The following is an 18,226-nucleotide window of genomic DNA, read 5'->3' as shown; positions in this document are numbered from 1 at the left end:
ACATTTAAATGCCTTTATTTTACTCATGGCATTAATTCTTATCAAAATAAATTATTTCATTACTAAGTAATACAGTTAATGTAGATAATATTTGGTCTTTGAATGATTAAAATTGGACGTTTGGTTTTAATGTTATGGCGAAATTAAAATATTACGATTTCTGCTGTACGTTGCGAATTGGGCGTCGTCAAGGCGCGCCGCGCAGGTGTGCTCGCCCGGAGAGTCCACGTAAATATTAATTATTATTACCTCGATCATGGGAATAGCAGACACAATAGATTTATAATATAATAGTTATGCGACAGCCGGGTGCCGCTTCATTGATGGGATAATATTATAGTGCTTCATTAATTCATTACGTTTTGAATGACTATTATTTTTGATTGCTATTATAATTAATTTCTATAACTATAAATCTCCAATAGCGGCAGCCGGCTGCCAGCATAACAATTATTGAAGATCTATTGTGTCTGCGATATTCACGATGTCTGCGATACCCACGATGCCGCTAAGAATAAATTTAAAATCAATGTCCACCCGTGCGAAGCCGGGGCGAGCCGCTAGTAATATGTATTGCTATTTTTAAGCACTCTACTTTAAGTAACCTATATATGAATGAAAAAGGCCTTACCCATAACGTTAAAAAAAACGACCGTGGTCGTTGGCAGTCGCATAGCTGCCGTACCTATTGCATTTCTAAGAGGAGACTTTCTTTATATCTACCGCCGGAGTCGCAGAGGTCTTGATGTTTCCGTGGCTTTGTCAAGGACTTGTTGATGTTGAGTTTTAGTGATTAGGGCTAATACGTCCCTTTACTACCTTTCGGGCGCAGCGAGATGTTCATATCCGCGGCAGGAGTCCCCAATCCCCCGCGTAAAGAACGGCATTTCTTTTTGAAAAAAAAAGTTGAATTTGTCTTTGAATTACAGCGTTTGTCTCTGGTTTTCCAGGAGGAGGTACAATGAGTGAGTAGCGCGGGCTGTGATGCAGCGCGCTCCAGCGGGCGGCCCCTCGCAGCCGCTCCACTCGCTCCAGCCGCTCTACCGGCCCCTCGCACACCATGACACCGACATCGACGACCAGGTACATACCCCACTGTACTACATTTTCACGGCGGAACCGCATAGGACGACACTACACTGCAGCGCATCGATGACGTAACACACTTTGATTCACACACAGAGGAGCTAAGTGAATCAAAACGACAGTTACTTTGCGCCTTACTTCCAACGATTTTATGCGAAGAATATATTTTAGCCGTGACGAATAGCGTCCCTTGGCTGCAGCCTGCAGTGTAGTGTTGCCTAGTGCGGTAGATCACCCTTAGTCCTTACAACCAAGATGTGTATAGTAAAATTCATCGAGTTGTTCAACTTTGCCTAGTAGTTAAGCCTTTGTACTTGGACACCAAAAAATATCTGAACGTAAAAAGAATCGTAGTCACAGACATATCCATAATTATAATATATTAAATCTCTATATATTAATACGTGAGCCAAAAACTTTGTATCCCTTTTGACGAAAAATGGGGAAACGTAGGTGAATGAAATTTTGCACAGTTATAGTTTATATGGTGAAGGAGTGCATCGAGCTAATATTATTTTGAAATTATGCTTTTATCATACATTTTTTTAACAAATAAAACATTACAACACACACACAAGGAAAATGACAGATTTTTGAGTGACAAGCCTATACATACGAATTTTACTCTTTTATGGTTGAAGTCGTTGACAATAAGATGACAAATTGAAAATGGATTATAGTTTTTTAGGTTTCCGTAGCCAAATGGCAAGAAACGGAACCCTTATTTTTAATCTGAGATACTATTAGACAATGCCTACACGGCCAGTCTGAGATCAGCTGAGTCCCAGAGACAAGAGTTGAAAAAAATATGATAAAGTCAATATATATATTTTTTACAAAATATAGGTAGTAGTTCTAATGTCCTTGAAACTAAGGTCGAATTTCGACCATTGGGCGATCTCTAGTTATCTTAAAAGGAAAATGTATAAATATGTCCCTAATCGTGAGCTTGCAGTTATATTGTAGCATTATGACTGTCATAACTAGAATTGATAATACATACTAAAAGGAAGATATTACAGGAAGTTACACGAAAATCTATACAAAATTGTATAATAAATTCATTACTGGTAGTTCCTCTCATAGAAATAGGAATCCAGTTTTTCTGGTCTGATTTCCTTTAGTGATTGTTAGTAACATACACATTTTATATTGATGATTTTGTAAATTTCTAGATAGTCGTCATTATTGTTGTAAAAAAGACAAGCAAATAGTCAATGGCCAAGATTCTGTTGTGCGACCGGACTATACTAGGTAGCAAATTGAAATATCATTCAATAGAATTCTTTATCATCAACTTGTTTTCTTTTAATAGGTAGCATTTTAAAATTAATAGGTTCCAACAAAAATTTCAATTCTACAATCATTTAAATACATTTTGAATTTGCAGGTAAAAAATAATATAAATAGGCGCTATGTCATTCGACGGACGCATAACGCATTATTTGCTTCAAACATAATACTCGGAATGATGTTTACATCATTCACAAAAAATTATCAGTTTGCCTACGAGCGAACGAAATGATTCATGCATTCCTCTAATAGAGGAACTAAGGTGTCAAACAGATTTAAATAATGTTTTATTGAATAAAATAAGTTTTACCCCTATACATTCTAGAATTACACTAGCGTAATGAGGATGTGGCATAGAAGAAATTGATTCATAGGCAGTTGACGGAACCACGACATTTAGTTGGTTGGATCTACGTAGGTCCTGCCTATTCTTCTCTAATAGTAAATTATATCACTGGAGCTTAGCCTATAACGTGAAATAATGTTCGCAGATACCGGCTTCTGTGATCAGCAGTGTTGGGACGGTGAGCCTGGCTCAGACCACCATGGCGAACCCCACCAACCCTGGCACCGCCAGCAGCAACGGCCAGCAGACGCAGCCGGTCCGCAACCTACCCAAGAAGCGAAAGTTCGACCCGTCAGAATTGGAGGAGATCGAACGCAACTCCATGAACACCATCCCCGAACGTCCAGAACGGAACTGCATCAACATAGCGCCTGTAGTGGAATATGCTCAATACACCCCGGTGCTCCAACCCTCGCCGATCATCCACCGAACGTCGCCGCAAGAGCTGAAACCCTACATGTCGTACCCAAACATCGATCTGTCCGAGTGGCGCGAGCACAGGATACTGGCGAAGCAGCGCGGGCTATACATACCTGGAGTCATACGCCAGGCGGACGGCTGCAAGGTCATAGTGGAGTTGGACGGCCAAGAGAACGATCCGATTGAGTATAGTGACGTATTCGGTGCGAACAAGTATGACGTCATCAGTGATGCTAGTCCCCAGCTAATACATCTCCTAATTGGCTCGCCCTGTGTGGTCAGGACAACGGATCCAAACAGGGAAGTCCAGAATGTGTTCGTGGCGGGGCTGGTCTTCGAAGTGCTCAGCTCGCCAATACGGATTAGAGTTAAGGTGAGTCTTGTGAGCTGATTGCCAGGTCGCGCACAAGTTTATAAGGTCGCTCGGCAAATTGGTGAGCCTTTGGTTGTTGATCAGACGGAACAATCCGTCTGATCAATAACCAAAGGCATTGGTAAGGGATCAGACGATAACACGCTATTGTATGTAGGTAACATCTTCTTATCTTATATGTATGTACATATAAAATTCTCGTGTCACAATGTTAGTTACCGTACTCCTCTAAAACGGCTTAACTAAGTTTTACCAAATTTTATATGCATATTCAGTACCTACGTCTGAGAATCGGCTACTGGCTACTTTTTATTATATAGATAAACTGTGCATTTGTTGAAAAAATAATAGTAAATTATTACAACTCGAGACTGACGGCGACCATTGTTTGTGCGACGGGATAGCGATGGACGTTGCCATGGTGCCATACTTATTTAGTCACTTCACTTCAATAAAATAATGTGGGCAAAATACTTTATATGGCAAAACAACGTTTGTCGGGACAGCTAGTATTATCTAAATTCGCCTAGCCAGCTTTAACTTACGCGTGACCTTACCTTTTAGCGATAACCATCTGCTGCAAAAAAAAAACTTGCTTTAGTAGATTTATTTGTAGCTTTTACCATAATATTATGCTTGAGTCAGTAGGCCAAATCAGAGTAAAACTAAAAATAACTATCAATAATTCTAGTTGCTACCATAATAACCGGATATTATTTTGAACTATGTTATATTTGTGTTTTCCGTGTGTCTGCAAATGAAGATAATTATTTCACTACTTTTCTCAACAAATAAACCACCAACGGTCCATAGTAAAACAAATACCAGTACATTTAAAATTGAAAGTGTAGTTGATATTATATCTACAGGCTGTAACAAAACAAATCCATAATACTTTAGGGTGTGTATGGTCCCTTATACATAATAATATTACTTATATAGATTAAAGTGTGAAAGTAGCAGCACTGAAAGAAAAACTTTTACTAATTACTCTATGGGCAAACCCATGACATTGAAGCATTTCTCGTCTAGAAGCTTAGAAGTCAAAAGTAACTCTTTCGCAGTATAGTAATATTGTAGTAATACTGTATGTAACAAAAGTAACTGATAATAATACACCCTAAAGTATTATTATCAGTTAGTTTTGTTCCATACAGGTATATTAGTTTCTATAATACTGGGGCTTGGGGCACCTGCATTTCAATCGATATAGAATACACGTGCGACTCATAAAATCGATTATTTAGAGGCCTCTCATAACTAGTTACCGGTCGTCCTTGGGTCTCTGTACATCTTGGAGAGAATTTCTTATTCTTTTTATTAATCATGATTCAGGGCAAATGTATTCAGGGAAAGGTTTCATTTTGGTAATCGTCAATTTAAAAAAAACCTGTATCGTATTTTTTCTGCAGTTAAGTTAAGAGTAGCCTATCCTCGCGCCCAAAATGTCTATGCTAAATTTGATTAGAATCAGTTCGTCAAAAGGTAACAGATAGACTTAAAAGTTAAAATATTAATGTGATTACCATGCCAACAAAAATCAGTTGATTAATAGACTTTTCTAATATTTTTTAAACTTTCGCTTGATAATATGTTTTACGCTGTTTAAGCAGTTAAGTCTTAACATAAGTATAAGATTATTAACAGCATAGAATATAGATAGTAAATGACCTATGTCAATACAGTTATGCAATAAAGTACATTCTACAGCAATTTAGTTAAAGGAAAATTATACCTGTAATAATAAAATGCGACGGTTTCTCCGACAATAAAACATTTTTTAAGACAACATAAGGCTAAACGAATTATTCTATAAAAAATCGGCCAAGTACGAGTCGGACTCGCGCACGAAGAGTTATAGAGCAAAAATAGCCCAAAAACGGTGATTTTTGTATGGGAGCCCCACTAAAATATTTATTATATTTTAAATTAATTATGAATTATTAAAGTAAAAATATAATTAAAGATTTTGCAAAAATGGTCAAGTGCAGCTATGACCATTATTGATATCGAGCAAAAATAGCAAAAAATCACGTTTTTTGTATGGGAACCCCCCTTAAATTTTAATTTGTTTTTATTATTTGTTGTTATAGTGATAATAGATATACACATTCTGTCTTTCAAAAGTCTAGCTATAGCCGTTCTTGAGATACAGACTGGAGACAGACTGGACAGACAGACGGACGGACAGACGGACAGACGACGAAGTCTTAGTAATAGAGTCCCGTTTTTACCCTTTGGGTACGGAACCCTAAAAATGGTTATTGCAAAGTGGTGTGGTATTTCCATGTCGTATTTGTTACTAGATGGCGCCCGCTCTGTTATGCTGAAAGTCGTTTATCGCGCGGTAACCGTACATTTTTAACCGACTTCCAAAAAGGAGGAGGTTATATTATGTCTGTATATTTTTTTGCGAGTATCTTGTGTCTTTTCGCGGGACTCAAAGTATATTATACTTAATTTAATTAAAATCGCTTCAGTGGTTTGAGCGTAAAGAGGTAACAGACAGACAGACACACACTTTCGCATTTATAATATTAGTATGGATTATGACGTAGATCTATTTATGTAAGTGAATAGTTGTCATAGTCTCCTATTACACTATGAATGTTTTACTGTTCAATGTTTATATTATGTTATTCATATTATCTTTTATCACTTTTAAATCTTATTACCCGGATAATTAAAAAAATCTCTTGTTTAAAGCTGAGACTTAACCTACGCGTCAGTGACGGAACGTCAAGTTGTCAAATGTGTGTTTTGTATACATAAAACACATTTGACAACTTGACGCAACTTGACGCTCCGTCACTGACGCGTAGGTTTGTTCTAAGCTGAAGCCTATGAATAATAAAAACTAAGGAAAAGTAACTCCGTCAAAAAACATGCTCCAAAATACTTGTCAAAAAAGTGTACCTTAGGTACCTACACATTCCAATACATTTGCAATATTTAGGTGACCTTGAGCGGTACTAGGCTGACGTTACATGACAGATCAAAAGGAACCAAATTTAAAACGGTAATAGTATGGGTGTTACGATTCCTTAGTTTTTATTATTCGTAGGCTTAAGCATTTATTTAGTCATCGAAAAACCATACCTCAGTAGAGCAACTGAGTCAAAAATGGTGGTTGGTTATATTGCAAATAAAGTTACTGTATGTACAGTCTGTCAAAAAAGGGTAGACGCTGAACAAATTTTTTAAATCGTCATCAGTATTGAATGGTGGTTTCTTTCGACTCGTATTTCCACTCAAAACGTTTGTACACTTCAAATATTATCATTCTGACACATTTTATAATTTTTCAATATTTTATGATGATTGATGATTAAGGCTACTCTTTTTTGACGACCTATATTAATGTTGTTACATGTGTACACAATAGCTGCAAAATAAAAACATGCTCATCCACTTTCAGGTGACGGACGGCGAGATTATAGGCAAGGAGATGATAGAGGTGAAGCGAGCTGATATCCGGCTGCTGCAGCCGCCGTGGGCCGATGAGCTGGAGGACGCCGGCACGCATGCGCCTGCGCCGCTGATGCAGCACATGCGAGCGCACCACGCCCCCACGCACGCCGTGAGTATACTGCATCCCCCTTACTAATAAACGTTGTATAAGCTTTGAATAGTTATACAGTGTTTTGTTCCTGTCACACAAGTGACATTTTTAATTGGATTGAGGAAGACAAAACACTTTATAGCTATTCAAAGCTTATACAGCGTTTATTAGTAAGGGAGAATATAAATAAATAAATATGTTGCGTACGGAGTGCGTACACTGCAGCGAACGTAGTGCATAGTGAGTACGAACGAAGACGCGTCACATAAAATATACTGTGTATGACATTGGTGCACCTGACTGGGCCCAACCTTGTATAGAACTTGTGCGATCACCATTTTTGATGAAATAGCGTAAAACACCCGATTATTGTTATTTACACTGCAGAATATCTTATTAATGGAATTCCTAATATTTAATTGAAAATATTCCAATAATGTGATGACTGTAAATGGCTGTGTAGTTTTTCATTATTTCTATGTTACAGTTCGCGACGTCGTCGCCTCTTGTGGGCGGGGCTAATACGGGGGGCGTGGCGGTGGGCGCGTTGTCCAATGGTTCTCGCCCCTTTGATGACTATAGCGACGACGACCTGCCCGCTGAGGACATCATGTTCACCGACGCCTCGCATATGGGTGAGTGACGCTGCAGTGGCGTAGTTATCAGAGAAAAGGGACCCCATCCGTGACCAACGCAGTTTGGTCGCGTTACGTCAAAACCAGCCGACAGATCACAATTAACATTGACTTGACATGATCTGACGAAATGACGTTGGTCCGTCCACTGCCTCGGAATCAATTTCCTCGATGGTGCTAAGTTGTAAGGTGGGCGGGGCAGGGCGGGGGGTTTTCACTGATTTACAAATTACAAGCTTCGAAATGACGTTGGTCTGTCCACTGCCTCGGAATCAATTTCCTCGATGGTGCTAAGTTGTAAGTAAGGTGGGCGGGGCGGGGCGGGGCGGGGGAGTTTTCACTGATTTACAAATCACAATCTTTATGTTGTAGTTGTATTGTTCGGCGAGTCTCGAAGTTTGTGTAGCGAATAGCTCTATTTACGTGCTTGATTGTCTTAAAACTCAACAAAATATTATGATGGAAGCTGGAAGGATGTGTCGTTATATTCACAGTCAAAATATGATAAAAAGAGTTTACATTTAAGTCAAGTTATAGATAAATGGAAGAAAATAAACAAAACTTGATAAATACTATCAGAGAAGCGGGTCATAAACGCTGTTTTATGATACACGATAGAACAATATAAACTAGTTATTTTTGTCATTTGCCCTATTGAAGTACTACTCATATAGATAAGACCGCAGCTTCAGCTACAATTCTAACCCTCGAAAGCAGTTTATTTTTAAAAAAAGATCTATCAAATAGCCATGGCTCAAGTTTAATTTCAATACATAAGACGCAGAATAACATAAACTTTGCCATTTCTAATAATTGGTATTCTTTTGATGTTCTATTTTTGCTCAAACAAGCATAGATTAAATATCAAGCCGTACTTAAACTATAAAATAAGAATAGACAAACTATTTCTATTTAAAGTCTATCTGACTATTTTTATTCTTTGTTAAAAAGCGGTAGAGTGGGTTTCGATGTTTAAGTGATGAAGTTCTATTTTGGTATAGCTCTAGTGTCTATGAAATTGGGTTTGTTGATTTTTAGGGTTCCGTACGGCGTACCCAAAGGATAAAAACGGGACCCTATTACTAAGACTTCATTGTCTTTCCGTCTGTCTGTCTCCAGGCTGTATCTCAAGAACCGCTATAGCTAGACTTCTGAAATTTTCACAGATTGTGTATATCTGTTGCCGCTATAACAACAAATACTGAAAACAAAATAAAATTAATATTTAAGGGCTCCCATACAACAAACTTGATTTTTTCAGCCTTTTGGCTCTATATCAATAATGGCAAGAGGTAGGCACTTTAATTTTTCACACATTCTTTTGTTTATATAATATGTGTGCTTCAATATTTAATAAGTAATAATATTAAAATAACATTAAAATTTAAGGGGGGCTCCCATACAAAAAACACAAGTTTTAGCCTTTTCTTGCTCTCTATCGGTAACTGTAACCCTTTGTGCGCGAGTCCGACTCGCACTTGGCCGATTTTATTTAGCTTTAAAGTTAAATGTATTGTTTTTAAACCCCCTTTACTTTTGTGTAGCCGTACTCCAAATTTTAGACCCTCGATACAACAAATATATAAAAAATTATTATTAACCACTCTTGAGACTATGAATTTAAAGTTAGTTAGTTTTTTGCTAAGTTAATATTTAGATATAGTGTTAATAGTTATAATATCGTCTAATTACTAATAGCTTACCTGTTTTCAGATTGCGGGAACAGCAAGCGCAGCAGTTTGCAGAGTCGAGGCAGCACCTCGAGCCTCATAGAGGGCAGTCTCACACCCAGATCTCAAGCGCCCACTCCTAGGTAAGCCTACCCTACTTCAAATTGCTCTCTTTCTTCCTCACCATATATTTTTATGGGTTGAAAAACAGCGATTACAGCTTTTAAAAGAGCATTTAAACTCTTGACAGTCCTGTCATGACGTTATTGTTGTGACCTTAAAAACATTGTCAACGCGCCTAAATAAGTTTGATTGGTTTTTGGATTCATTATTCTGCACTTATTTTCAAAGTGTACTATAGATGGGAGGCTTGTTATTCTCAGTACTTACCTTATTATAATGTGTCTTAATGTAATTGTGATAAATGTTTTTTCTCTATGTGATATGATTGCTTTTTTCTTAGATCTCAAGCGGCAACACCGCACAAATACAAGAAAGGAGATGTGGTTTCCACGCCTACGGGCATCAAAAAGAAGTTCAACGGCAAGCAGTGGCGGCGGCTCTGCAGCAAAGACGGCTGCACCAAGGAGAGCCAGCGGCGCGGCTTCTGTTCCCGACATCTGTCGCTGCGCGGCATCACGAGGTCGTCCAACACGCCGCTCGCGCAGGGCAACACGCACACGCCGCAGCAGAGGTGAGCGAGACAGATGTATCGCTGTCTCTTTCTGTCCGCCGTCACAGCTGCTGCCATCTGTCGAAATTATAAATGCACAGGCGTCGAGTCCGGTGTTGCAACTTGTCATTTGTTGCAGGGATCAAGTTACGCTTATTATTAATGCCCCAGATGTAACCGCTGACTAGGGGGCGCTGTAGACTCGCTTCGTTCTTGTAAAAGCTTATCGTGGCTTGCTAGTAGTAGCTTATCGAGTATAATATTTTCCAGAAGTAGCAGTAAATCGCTCTCGTCGAACGGCACGGGGGTGGAGGGTGACGAGACGTCGCGCGAGTCGGACACGACCCCGCCCAACTATCGCGTCACCGCACGATACGATTCCGAGGAGACTGAGGCTGCTAATATGCTGGGTAAGTGCTTACCCTCTTACTAATAAGTAATAATCATAATTTACACAGTAATCAAATTTTCAAGATCAACTGTATGTGTTTGTCAAGTGATTTTTCCAATATGCCAAACGGCATAAGCAGACTTTGTATACATAGAATTAGAAAGTAGTTAATGGAATCAGGCGTTACTTTACGGAAATCCATATATTCCGCGAAAACATGTTTTCGCGGAATATTGCTAAAAATAATAACAAACTAAATTTAAATTAGAAAGTAGTCATGGTTATGGTATTTCATACCGCACTATATTTTTTGTTGTGATAAATCTATTCTATGAAGACATACCTTGAAGGACGGCAAAGGACCCGTCCTTCACAGTATGTCTATAACAAATAAATTTCATCTAAATCTGTTCAGTGTTAAGCGTGAAGACAGATACACTTTCGCATCCATAATAATACTAGACGTTCCGCTTCGCCCGCGTAAATTTGATATTTCACAGACAAATTATTAGTTCACAAAAAATAGCCTATGGTCCTTCATTTTGTCTACTTCTTATCTGTACCATTAAATAACAGAAAAATTGCTCCAGTAGTTTGTGAGATAAGCCCTTTCAAATAATTTCTCCCGTTTTTTCCACATTTTCCTCTATTTCTTCGCTCCTATTAGTCTTAGCGTAATAAAATATAGCATATATTTTATCATAGCATAGCCTATCAAATGGGCTATCTAACACTGAAAGAATTTTTCAAATCGAACCAGTTCCTGAGACTAGCGCGTTCAAACAAACAAACAAACTCTTCCGCTTTATAATATACTTAGTATCTAGATTTTTTCTTACTTTATTAATATTTTTAGTTTACTTTATATTTATTTAATAAAATGTCATTTTGCAGTGTCGCTGGGCAGCTCGCGGTCCGGCAGCCCGGGCGCGTCGCCGGTGGGCGCGGCTTCGCCGGTGCTGCGGCAGAACGTGTTCGTGCCGATCTCCTCGCCGCAGCCGCCGCGGCCACACCACCCGCACTACACGCACCACCTCGTCAGGTGAGACTGGCCTTTGTTGGTGTGTTATTAATTATTATTTATATGACTAGCAAAGTGGGAAAAGGTGTATAAGTCGTTTTTAACGAGAAGTTGTGCGCGGACTAATAGAACTATGTCTAGTTATGAAACGAAGTATGTATTACTTTAAGTCCACCTATTATTTTTTTTGTGCTTTGCTAAGCCACTAAAAGTATAGAAGGTGTTAGGGATAACCTAGCAGATTTTCTCTGCTAATTTAATTTTGTTTTCGACGGTTATGCTAAACATAGTGTGTTCAAATTTCTGTAACAAAAAAAACGTGCATTATATTTACAGATGTTTGCAACCTTTTAAATAATTGTGCTAATATTATTTTTTCATTTAGGCCCGAGTTACTGCGGCCGGGTAGGGTGTCATCACCAGTGGGCGGAGTCGCCACATCTGTCATCCGAGTGTCACCCGGCCCCACCTACCAGTATCAGGTATTTACCACACACATGACATGACATAACAGCCTTATGCGAGCACGGGCGCTGGCGTGTAAAGTTCCGTTGACGCGTGTACTAGGATTCATGAAATGGAAAATCAGAAGTGAACTTCACTTATGGTATGGCCAGTAATGAAACAATGTGATAATACTTTAGGGCAGGGGTTCCCAAACTGTGCGCCGCGGCGCCCTGGTGCGCCGTGGAAAGGCAAGAGGGGCGCCGCCGTGAGTCGATCCTCCATCATTATCCATAACCACAAATATTATAAAATAAAATTATAATATTTTGAATAATACAAAACAGGCCGATGATTATCTAAATAGTTGTTTACCTAATATTAATTACTTGCTTAGCCTAACCATAATCATTAAAGGTGTTTATTTATGTTTCTTTTTGTAAAAGATAGGTAGAAAATAAATAAAATATAAAATAAAAATTGTTTTATTTCTGAATAAATTTGAAGCAAATATTCAAAGCAGAAGGCGAGGAGAACCGGCGTAAGAAACTCGCACGGGGCCACTTTTAAGTAAAAAAGAGGAAAATTTGTTTTTATAAAAAAAATTACAATGTAGAGTCTAGAGAAGGGCGCCGCCCGTGTCAAAATATTGACTTGTAAGTGCGTCGCAGGCTGAAAAAGATTGGGAACCCCTGTTTTAGGGTGTGTATGTGTCCCTTTTATGGAGTTTGTGAAAGAAGTAGCGATAAAAGAGTTATTTACATAAACCTATAATGCTAAAGACCAACAAAGAGTGCGAGAGAGAAGAAAATCCTTTATGGAATTATAACAAGATGAAAAGAGAGAGGCAGTCTAATGAAAATTGTAACCACTTTCATTTGACAGGTCGTCAAAAGTCGTCAGTCGTTTTTATGCCCTTTCGGTATTTCCAATATATTGTTCAATTTGTTTGTTATTTTGAATAAATATTATTATATTTAAAAATTGTGACTTGTGCTGTAAGTATTTGCAGTGTAAATCATATGAATAATCCTGAAAAATATACATTTCACAGGTAAGTAATCCTCATGTCCTAATTGCTACGATGTGTTTATTTTTGCTATATTCCGTCTTTAGTTCTCTATTTCTAATAAAATATTGTGAATTCTCCCTTTTACTTTCATATTTTGCGTAACTAAAGGTACTATTGTTCTTATATTACACAAATTTTGAAGAAACATTTTTAATCAAATTTTTTTACATATACGCTAGTGCTTGAATCAAATTTATCGATATGCTTATCGATATTTTACAATAACATAAAACTAAAATAAAAATCATTTACCTTTATATTTATCACCTTAAACCCGGCCGCACATTATCCGAAATTTCTGATCAGAAAAATTCAGACGCCCGGCGGAACGCACTCTGTTCATACATTTTGTTGTAGACCCATCATACTAAAAGAATTTCTGACGTGTCAAAATGTATGAGCGGGGCGGGGCGTCCGAATTTTTGTTATCAGAAATTCGGATAATGTGCGGCTGGACTAAAAAGGACATATTATCTTATTTTAACTAATATAATATAGTATAGTATAATATAGCTATTATAATATAACTACTATAATATAGAGTGACTCTAAAACTAGAGGAAGGTTTATATTTATATATCATAATCATTTGTTTTACAGATTCCCTCAAGATCCTCTAATAAGAGGAAAATGGCTGAAATTAATTGGGCGTGTTGGTTGGAATCCCAAGAAGGTTATTAATCGAAAGATTTTGAACGTTTTCTGGGACCATATGTTCCCATTTGAATATCAAGGAGTCACCTCGATTTCTCATGGTTTCCATCACCAGACCACCACTTTTGTGAACATGATACCTACTCGAAACAATACAATGTACAACAGAAGAAAAATTTTGAAAATCGATTCATAAACGGCGGAGTAATCGTTGAACATACATAAAAAATATATCCAGAGCTGAACGTCTAGACTCCTCCTGTTTGGAAGTCGGTTAAAAATAATTGTAATAAAAAATATTATGATAATAAGAATAAAATATAATATACTAGTATAGTGTGTTGTTTACTTTCAATGTAAGGGCTGATTTACCAGATAGATTTTACCTGAGTAATAAATAAGTAACCTTTGAACGGTTTATAAACGACAAAGTTATCCGCGAACAAACATAACATATAATATATGGTCGAATTGAGAAACCTTCTCTTTTTTTTAAGCACTTAACTCTTACAGCGACGCTACTTTAACACATTTCTATACATACCCTAAAATATTATTACTTTGTTTTGTTACACCTTGTATGTCGAATTAGCGACAGCAATTCGCAGCCCCTCCACATTGTATACGCGTTAACGCACCTACACATCGGCGCTCGTGACAATACAATAACACCCAGAAGTAAACCCTTCGCAGGCCGACAGTCGCAACGGCACGAACGCGCCGACCTTCCCCCGCCCCAACGAGCCCCACGATCTAGTTATACGCAACGGCGACTTTCGCAACGGAATGGACTACGAGAATTTTGCGAGTAGAGCGGAGTATTCCGCCTCGCCGGAACCCCCCCGATTGCCGGACCCACCCAGAGTGGACCCACCTCGGATTGACCCTCCCAGAGTCGACCCCCCAGAGGAGAGGACCAAGCCGGTGGCGCGATTCGTGTCCTTCGTGGACGCGGACGCGAAAGACGCAGTGAAGCGCTTCTACGTGATACCGCAGAATACTCTGGAGAAGAAATTAGTTCTCATCAAGAATGAACCCACAGAAAAGGTAAAATCTTTGTTGTTACATAAAATTAATATCCTAAAATTATTATATCAGTGTTATGCACGCTGCGATTCCCTGTGTCGTAGTGATGGAATATGCAGACCATACGCTATACAATGATACTAAACTTAGGCCGCGTTTCCACTGACGCGGAGCGGAGCGGAGAGGAGCTTAGCGGTGCCGAATTGACCAATCACCATGCTCGAAATCTTCGCTCCGCTTCGCTGTAATTCCGCTGGAATAGCACGATTGGTCAATTCGGGCACCGCTAAGCTCCGCTCCGCTTTAGTGGAAACGCACCCTTACGGGCCGTTTACATTCAACCCTATCGGGACTTGGGCAGGGAAGTGGGCACTGGGCAGCGCGAGGATGTAAATAGTCACTCGCGCTGCCACCCGTCGTACCGCTGCCCTACGCGGCAAATGAATGTAAACACTCACTTGCGTCATTAGCGCCACAGAAGTATTCAGGGCAATGTTGCCGGCAGCGCGAAGAGCAGCGGCAGTCGCTGAATATAAACGTCCCATTTAACTATATAACTACGACGTATTTTTATAACTTTCAGCTTTCGCAGATAGAACCAATTAAACACCAAATCAACCATCACATCATTAACAATAACGAACCGGAACCGGAACACAGGATGATGGATAATGGAGACCATGTATGTCAAATTCAAATTATTTTTATTATACACACTAGCTGTCCCGGTGAACTTCGTGTCACTTTAAAACCTACCCTGGATTTCTACGAATATTTTAAGACTAAAATCAGCCCAATCCGTTCAGCTGTTTTCGAGTTTTAGCGCGACTAACACATTTGAAAATCCATTTTTATATATATAGATAATATTATACGGTAATCTAGCAGTAATATTATACCACGTCGTCTAATCTCATGCTAAGAATAGTTTCCTATTTCCGTTAAAAAAACACCACATGGATAGACCATAGACTATTTCCTATAAGTACCAATTAGACAAACAAAAAGGACTATTTAATATATTCCATATTATTTATATCATAAATAAAGTAATTTTTCGGCAACGATTGTATTTCCCGAGCGTCGGAAGACGTCGCTGCAAGCGCTGTTACTTAACTTTAAGAAAAACAGCGCTTTGCAGCGACGTAGAGGCGCCTGACGTTGCTTGGATGTTACCATGGTAATGCCGCTATGGCTTCACGGTGAGTTAGCGACAGCGGACAGCCACCGGCTATATGATATTTACTTCTATTTCTTTTGAACAAGGTGCAAAATGCAAGTTTCATAGATTCGGGTGTTTTCGTGATTACGACAAATAGCGAAGATTTCCGTGCGCATTATTAATTTGGGAGTACTGTAGATTGTTATTTAAATATTCTGCGATCTCGCTTAGTCTTTGTGTTATTGGTGAAAGCAAAATATTTTAAAAAAAGCATTGATGAAATAAATTAACGATCTTTAAGTGCTATAAATTAATTTACAGCAACAGCAACACCAACAACAACAGCAACAACAGCAACAACAGCAACAACAGCAACAACAGCACCAGCAACAACAGCAACAACAACAACAGCAACAAGTGAACAGCATCAACAGTGCAGTAATAGTGCGTCCAAACCAATTGCTTCCTGTGCTGCCACCGCCCACGTCACACACCGCCATTATTGGTAAGAACTTTCGTTATTTGGTCGCGTTATGTCAAGCTTGACATGACCCCACTTAATTAGGTAGGTCCACCACCCGGGTCCAAAAACCCGCGTGAAACAGCGCTTGCGCTGTGTTTCGCCGAGTGATCGAGTTTACCGGAGGCCCAATCCTCTATTCTTTTCCCTCCCCTACCCTCTCCTGTTCCTTCCCTACCTTCCCCTATTCCCTTCCCTACCCTCCCCTATTACCATAGGGTAATAGGGAATAGCCCCTTTTAATAGGCCGGCAACGCACCTGCAGCTCTTCTGATGCTGCGAGCACAGAGTACTATAATACTGGCGTAACTGCGAGTGTCCATGGGCGACGGAAGTTGCTTTCCATGACCTGTTGGCTCGTTTGTCCCCTTATTTCATTAAAATCAAACAAATTCTCTGATGGTACAATAACCTTTTAGCATTGGTAATGGCAGACTAGTAGTGATAATTTTTAAAACAAAAAAAAAACGGCTTAGCGACTTTATGAATTTTAACATAAGAGGTGTCGTTACAACCGTGTTAACTGTGAGAGTGACATTGCAGGGTATATCAAAATTTAAAATCAAAATGGCGTATTGTTTTTATTTGCAACAAGATGGCCCGGTGAGCTTCGTGTCACTTTTCTTAAAAATGTTTTTGATGATTACTTAAAAATTAAATACAATACAAATATTTCCTTTAGCTATTATTTTATGAAGTGTGTGATTGTACTAGTGCAAGTTATTTAACGATAGTAACTCAATGAGTGTAACAGATATTTGTTGAAAAGTCGAGAAATATTAATAATTTCGAAAAATATAACTATCGAGTCAAAATAAGTGAATCGTGTTTTCCGTTAGGCTAATGTAAGATAAATATACAATGATTAAATAAATCTCAATTTCATTTAAGTCAATCGTCTTCCGCAAAATTTGAAAAAATTTGGCAGCCTGCTCTTAAATAACAGTTTTAACTCGTTTCAGTTTCAAGCAGCATGCCGTCGGCGGTTTTTCCGTGGCAGTCGCTAGTGCCGCTCCTGCGCGCCGCGTCGCCGCCCGCGCCGCCGTCCCCTCGCACACCGCGAACCCCGCAAACGCCGCATACCCCGCATACGCCGCATACACCGCATACGCCACACCACCCGGCGCATATCAAGGCGGAGGACATCAAGACTGAGGCGAACGGTGAGTGATATACACCGCATACCCCGCAAAAGCCGCATCACCCGGCGCATATCAAAGACATCAAGACTGAGGGGAGCGGTAAGTGTCTTTGTTTCTTACTGAATTACGCTCGGAACTCTGTTGCGCCGCATACGCCGCATACCCCGCATGCGGGGTATATTCTAAATAAGTTGAATGCTCAATATCGATCAACTTTATTCATAAAATACAATTAACACACGAATTGTAAATTGCTCTTTTATCCATTGTTGTTTAATTTAAATCTATAAAATAAACTTGTTTCCAATAATCGTAATAGTAGGATGTAATCGTTATGATTCAGATCCCGTGACATCTATGTGCGCGGACGAGGACGACGAAGTATTCGAAACGGAGGACACTAGCGGCGGTGACAACAGCCGACAAACGCAGGCGGCGGTGCAGAACCAGCCACAGGGTCAGGATAAGGTACGTCGATGAATACTGTCAGATGCATTTAGACCACGTCATCACTATGTAGACACTATGTAGACATATTTAAAACAGAGAACGGCAGCCGTTAAACTTAGCAGCATAGAATTAACTATAAAGCCAGAATAAGCTTGTGTGACGTAATAATAATAATAATAACTCCCACACCGGTTTCGGTCACGGTGGCCGGTTTCATTGAAACCAGGCCAGTTACGCAGGAGTAATTTTATAGTGCCCAAGTGTGTGCTCAATACACAAGAGCACT

General features: G+C 39.2%; 1 protein-coding gene across 6 annotated transcripts in view; it reads left to right on the top strand.

Moving 5' to 3' along the window:
* Positions 1–18,226, top strand: part of LOC121735784 (putative transcription factor capicua) — a 53,579-nt gene that overhangs the window by 10,885 nt on the left and 24,468 nt on the right. For 5 of the 6 annotated variants that reach the window (XM_042126733.1, XM_042126730.1, XM_042126732.1 and 2 more), the window contains exons 2-15: positions 951–1,083; positions 2,871–3,518; positions 6,937–7,098; positions 7,568–7,715; positions 9,429–9,528; positions 9,849–10,079; positions 10,329–10,468; positions 11,344–11,491; positions 11,856–11,952; positions 14,334–14,687; positions 15,250–15,348; positions 16,156–16,333; positions 17,311–17,511; positions 17,834–17,958. In XM_042126733.1, the coding sequence (XP_041982667.1) occupies positions 985–1,083; positions 2,871–3,518; positions 6,937–7,098; positions 7,568–7,715; positions 9,429–9,528; positions 9,849–10,079; positions 10,329–10,468; positions 11,344–11,491; positions 11,856–11,952; positions 14,334–14,687; positions 15,250–15,348; positions 16,156–16,333; positions 17,311–17,511; positions 17,834–17,958 (2,730 nt within the window). In that variant the 5' untranslated portion in view covers positions 951–984. The remainder of the gene's footprint in view (positions 1–950; positions 1,084–2,870; positions 3,519–6,936; positions 7,099–7,567; positions 7,716–9,428; positions 9,529–9,848; positions 10,080–10,328; positions 10,469–11,343; positions 11,492–11,855; positions 11,953–14,333; positions 14,688–15,249; positions 15,349–16,155; positions 16,334–17,310; positions 17,512–17,833; positions 17,959–18,226) is intronic. The other variant, XM_042126734.1, reaches the window with a different exon arrangement.

The sequence above is a fragment of the Aricia agestis genome, chromosome 18 (assembly GCF_905147365.1).
Source record: "Aricia agestis chromosome 18, ilAriAges1.1, whole genome shotgun sequence".
Lineage (NCBI taxonomy): Eukaryota > Metazoa > Arthropoda > Insecta > Lepidoptera > Lycaenidae > Aricia > Aricia agestis.
This window is presented reverse-complemented; position numbering and strand designations above follow the sequence as displayed.